Here is a 6,195-nt window from a genome sequence, read left to right as displayed (position 1 = left end):
TAAGTAATTATTAGTTAAGTAAAAATAAAATAATAGACGTATAGTATAGTATTTTTTAATTTTATTTAGTAAGACGAATAAAATTAAAATTTAACTTCTCTCTCTCTCTCTCTCTCTCTCTCTCTCTCTCTCTCGATATCTGATGTTAAATTATTCCAATATTTTCATTGTTTGCGTCACTTTCATTGTCGACTCTGATAAAACGATATCGAGATTTCTTTAGAGAATTAATACGATACGCACGTGACGGATACTCGTCACGTGCGCATCGTGTATCAATAATTCTCTTCGTTCGCGAACCAAATTTTTTCACAATTTAACGTAACTAGATATTTTAGGCAATTAAAACGATAAAAAAGGAAATTTGATATTTATAATTTTTAAAATAAACTAAAATTAAGCAATACATTCTTTTTAATTATTAACAATAAATTAGAAAAGATAAATTATAATCAACATCTAATGTTTTTTATATTCTATTTTCTACAGAAGTTGAAATAATAATGAAGTAATAGTAATGCAAAATGTAGCGTAATTAATTCTTAACGTCCAACATGGTATATTTAATATTTAAAGCTGTTTTATTGTATTATTCGGTTCTTTGCACATCATTGATGTTGCATATAAAACATTACGTGTTTGAAATGCACAAATTATTTTACGAGTCTTTGTGCAATTGTGAATAATGAAAATCATTTAGTTAGTTTCTTTTGAATAAGCCTTCTGGAAAATTGCGTTTTATTTAATTCTATAAAAATGTAATACCGTACGTTATTCTTTATAAATTTACTTTTTAGAGCATTTTTTTATCACTTGCATAGTTACATATTTTTGACAGAAAAATAACTTTAATTTTATTCACGACAATAGTAAATGAAGATTAAATTACTTTTCTTTTCTATAAATTTTCAACAAGCATCGAAGCAGAAATTCGTAACACCCGAAATCCCAAGAAGTGCAACATCGCATGAAGAAGTTTCAGTTTGATAAGCTCACTGCACATCTGACGAACAGCTGTGTAGTCGTCATAACTTCGTCACGGACCATGATCACGTATAATTCACTCCTGCCTTTTGTAACGTATTATTACTGACGCGTATGTAAGCGTGATGAAGTATTTTATGATAAATATTAATCAATATCGCATGTATGTGAAATTTGATGTAGCATCGGAGATTATTTTAGTCATAATTACAACAATTGGAGCGAATATTATCGCCGTTTTTATTAAAATTGAAATTTTGTAAAAAATTTTGTTGAGTTTAGCACGTCTAATGCGCTGGAATGTTATATTTATGCACACAATTATCATTTACTGCTAATGATCTACTTTAACGAAACACTTTTCATATATATTTTTTTTAAGTATGTTCGTCACATAGATGTATAAAGATCTAATAAATAAAATTTTTTTAAGAATTTTTTAGAAATTAAGTTCAGGAACTTTTTAACGCGTTTTACATATCAATTCTGTTTATCAAAATAGTTCTGTTTAAATACAATCGCAGGCATGAATTATTCGCGCGCGTCTCGGTAGTATTATATTATTTTAAAGCCTACGACAGCGTGAAATGCGTTGCAGCTGGTTGATCAATTAACTCACAAAGCCGTACGCGAGCTGTCGACGTGTAATATACGATCATTATCATATTTCTATTGATGTTTTCCCCGCGGAATGTATATTCTTGTCATTATGCAGGGTCAAGGTCGTCTTAATGACGTGCTCGTAATTAATTGCAGATTCAGAATATACGATATCAACACTCTAAAAAATTATAATCTCTGCTGTTTATATCAACATCATCATTAAAATCTCATGGTATTAAATCCATGGTTGGTGTTAATATTTATTAACATTATTACAGTGAGAATTATATAAACACCACATGATGTTAAATTCACATCGATACTTTTTAGAGTGTATATATATGTTACAATAATTTGTTAATAATGAGTATGGAAAATTAAATCAAAATTAAAACAATTTCTATTACTACCGCATAAATGAATCTGTGCCGCTGTGTAATTTGCTAATTGAAATCAATAGTGTGCACCTACGCCAAAAACGCATATTCGAAATTAGACATTATTTTATATAATTTATATAATTTATAAAGTTTATATAATTTATTCATCTATTATAATGTGCCATATTATGTTTATATATGATATGTACTGATACGTGCTACATCACTTCGGTATAGGCTTTTGCTTTTATTACAGAAAATATAAAGTCTATCTTTTAAGCCATCAATATAATCAATTAAATTTGCACTGAATTTTATACTAAAGAATATTTTTAATTTCGTTTTATAAAATTTCTGCATTAATTTATTATATTTTTTTTATTTCTTGGAACCAATAAAAATTGATCCAATAGAAATTGATAGCACACTTAGTTTGTTAACAAGAGAATTTATTAATTTTTTAATAAAACGTATTTATACATATAAGTTTTATAATACAAATTTTTTACAATTTTCTATTTCAAAACTTTTTTATAAAAAAACTTTTATTAAAATGAAAGTTATGTTATATCTAATAAAAAAATAATTTTATAAAAATTATAAACTCTTACTTGTTCTTTCCACTAGAAAATTTTAATCAATTTTAAATTAATTTTTTGGAAGAGAATTTAATTAAGCTATTTATATTTGATTTAATAACTTTTTATATTTGATATTTAATTATATAATTAATTAATAAATTTTAAATAAAATATTCAAATAAAATAAAAATTATTTAAAATGAAATCGACAGAAAAATACATTTATTTATTCGCTTTTATAATGTTCAATTTTTACTAAATTTAATTGCTTATAAAGCTCTCTCATTCTGATTGAACCAGTTTTTACAAAATTGCCATTCTCTGGATTTAATTTCATGCGTTTAATTTCATGAAATGAATTTTCTCAAATGGAGGATACTTATGTCAAAAACCAATTGTATCTTGATTTCCGAGGCTCCTAAAATCGCGCGGTGCATCTGATTATGCGCCGGCTGCAAACAACTCGCTCGTCTACGCATGCAACATGTCGCGTGCTCGTGCTTGTACACGCGAGCGTGCGTACACGTATGGATTGCCGCCGCGCCGTAGGCGGAGGAATGAACTTTCTCGCGCATAACTTATGTAAATTAGTCGGCTATTGTGTACGGTTGCTTAATGCATTTACGAATATCAATACTTTGTAGAGGCCTTGTTCAGAACGATATCTCCTAATAGGCGTCTCTTCACGCTCCACAATTTTCTTTACGAGGCGCCAAACTAAGAATATATCTCGTATTATGTACGTCACGCTACTTGAGGCTAATCTACAATATGATCTTTGCTTCCTGTTCCTTGCTTTTTACATCTCGCATTTTTCTCTCTTCGCTATTACTTTATCAACAGTCATGTAAATCGTATTTCTTATTCTGTGTTTTTTTGTCTGTTTCATCAATTTTTATCTTGGATGATAGAAAATGAAGAAGATAGGAAGTAAAAGGGCAAGAAGTAAAAAGTGATAAAAAGTAAGAAACAGAAAGCAAAGAGCCATGTAATAGATTAATTACACATGTATATGTATAATGTGTGCCTATTAAATTAGCGTAAGAAATGTGCAGATATTTTTTGTCATATTTCAAAGAAGATTAAAATATTAATCGTAATATCTTTTCCGAGAAAATATATTACTTCATAAATTTTAGACTTTATAATTCATATCAGATATCAGAATTAAATTCTATTGTATTTACAGTTATATGCTATATTGTTTATATATCAAATATTTTAATATGTATTTTATTTACATGTGTATTCTGATGTTTTCTTATTACATAATACAAAATGAAATTATAAATAAAATTCTAGTCTGATGCGAATTATAAATACTATTTAAATTGTTTTATTTATATAACGTATTTTGATATTTATGTGTGTATGTATTTCATAAATATTTTCTACGTTAAACGATGTATGAAATTATAAATAGAATTCTTTCCTGAATTTTGATACGAGTTAGTTTAACTTTACATCTAAAGTTGATATAGAAGTTGAGAGAGAACCATATCTATTTTTAAGAAACACAAGGTATCTTTATAATACAAAACATTCATAAATTAGAAAAATATAATCGGAAAATTATAATCGGAAAAATCGAAAGTTAGTCTTAACTTTGTTGTTTCCGTTTAAATATCCACATGAGAATTAAGAAGTGCGTAGGTTGCACGCGCAGCGGGATCGTTGTGGCGCCTCGAGATACTCGAAGTCGAGGCCGTTAGGTTGAAATTGTTGCGTGGGCTGTGCAACAATCGAGCTCGGTGAAGAGAACTCAGGTATCGCAGGTTTCATGAAGTCAGTGCGTTTTGTGCGTATTTTCGACACATGTTTCGGACACACTTTCTTTACGAAGGCCGAGGTTTCTCGAAGGTTCCGTGGTGTAGCGGTTATCACGTCTGCTTTACACGCAGAAGGTCGCCAGTTCGATCCCGGCCGGAACCACTTTTTTTTTCTTGCATCCATGGATGCAAAAACGATTGTAGAATATAATCATGCTTAATAATTACAAGATTAAATGAGAAATGAAATACTGATTATTTCTTGTTTATAGCAATTGAGGAATAAAAGATTAATGTGAATTACATAGGTAACTACATTCTTTATTTAATTTTTTTATTTAAAATTTATTCTAAGTTAGATTGAAAGTGAATTATAAAACTACATTTTTTATTTAATTTTTTAGACTTAGAATTTGTTTTAACTTGAAGGTTTATCTACAATACGCTTTTTGTTTTCTGGTGTTGTTTTTGCTTTTTATCATCTTTTATCTCTTGTATTTTTGCCTTTTATTATTTTTTCGTTTTTTGTTTTTTCGCTTGAAGTGAAAGTTGGCAAACTTCGAAAAAGACACTAAACACATGATAAGAATATAATTGTCAATAAAACAGCTGTAGAAAGGGAAAAAGCAAGAGATAAAAGCAAAAAGCAAATTAAGAACACATTGTAGATTAGATTGAAACACAATTGAAAAAGCAATAGAAACACAAAAAATAACAGCTTTCAACTTATCATAAATTATATGTTCTGGTATAAATAGTTTTTCTAATAGGTTGAAATTTATTTTTATATTCTCTGTTTTTATTGCCTTTAAAGTGCTTTTCAATTGTGTCTCAAACTAGATAACACTCTAATTTAAAACTAAATTAAAAAATGGCGCTAGATCGAGAAATTACGATGAAAGAAGATTCTCGAACACGTCTTCAAGAAAGAATTAACTTTAAATTGCGCCAAGATTTCGTCGTTAAAAAATAATGTGCAGGATATACTCTGTACAGATAACCACTTTAACGCGAGTCATAAACTTCGAAATCCCATTTTATGTGCAATCTCTGATCGTAACTCTATTCTTTTTGCAGATGTCAACGTGACGGGCCAATTGAGAAGAGTTGCGATGCCGTAGTCGTCGCTATGAGCGAGAGCCGGTGCTACACGGATTCGCCCGTGCTCGCCGAACATCAGCCCTTCAACCGTAATGGGAAGGCGCTCAGGTACACGATTACCATAAGTGCATACCACGTCAGTGTGCAAGCTATACCGACCTGCGAGCTTAATCGCCTGCGACAGGGCGGGCGTTGATCGTGCTTTGATTTATAACTCGTAATTGAAGAGTATAATTCGAAAACGACTAGCGGTCGTTCCTATCAACTGCGTTTCAATGCTGCACGATAGTTTAGTTCTCGAGATCACTCGGAAGAGAAGTTGTTGAGAGAATTAAAAATCGCCGGAAAATGTTGCTGAATATATTATACCTACCAAGTTCTTTATTCAAACAAGATAATTCGAATCATATAATGTTATATTAGAATTATTATTATTATTAAGAGTCATATATCTATATTCGTATATACTTACACTGAGAAAAAAAATAGTTCAATTACTATAATTTATAATCATTTTTTGGGACAATTATAATTATTTTAATATAGTCAATTGTATTATTAATAATAATCATACATTCTGCTTGAAAATATTTTTTTTACATATTTTATAGTTATTGTTATCACATAAATAGCGAATTTAAGAAAATTACGTTCGCTATAATTATTGCGATTGCATTTATTGAATAAAAATATTTATTTTATCATTTATATTTTGATATTTAAAATTATTATACAATAATTTATAGTACAATCTTTATATGTTTAAAAAACATATAT

The 6,195-nt window shown here is 28.9% G+C and overlaps 1 protein-coding gene and 1 non-coding gene across 2 annotated transcripts in view; both read left to right on the top strand.

The window, feature by feature from the left end:
• The first annotated feature begins 4,407 nt into the window (after positions 1-4,407).
• Trnav-uac lies at positions 4,408-4,480 on the top strand. The gene has a single exon. It is a non-coding gene; the product is annotated as a tRNA-Val (tRNA).
• Positions 4,481-5,446: 966 nt separating this feature from the next.
• The window catches only part of LOC105618240, a 45,076-nt gene continuing 44,327 nt past the window's right edge, over positions 5,447-6,195 (top strand). Inside the window, exon 1 of the mRNA XM_012199782.1 lies at positions 5,447-5,526. Coding sequence (XP_012055172.1) covers positions 5,447-5,526 — 80 coding nt within the window. The remainder of the gene's footprint in view (positions 5,527-6,195) is intronic.

Source organism: Atta cephalotes (genome assembly GCF_000143395.1).
Source record: "Atta cephalotes unplaced genomic scaffold scaffold00016, whole genome shotgun sequence".
NCBI classification, from domain to species: Eukaryota; Metazoa; Arthropoda; class Insecta; order Hymenoptera; family Formicidae; genus Atta; species Atta cephalotes.
Note: the sequence above shows the minus strand (reverse complement) of the source record. Positions and strands in the feature narration are given on the sequence as shown.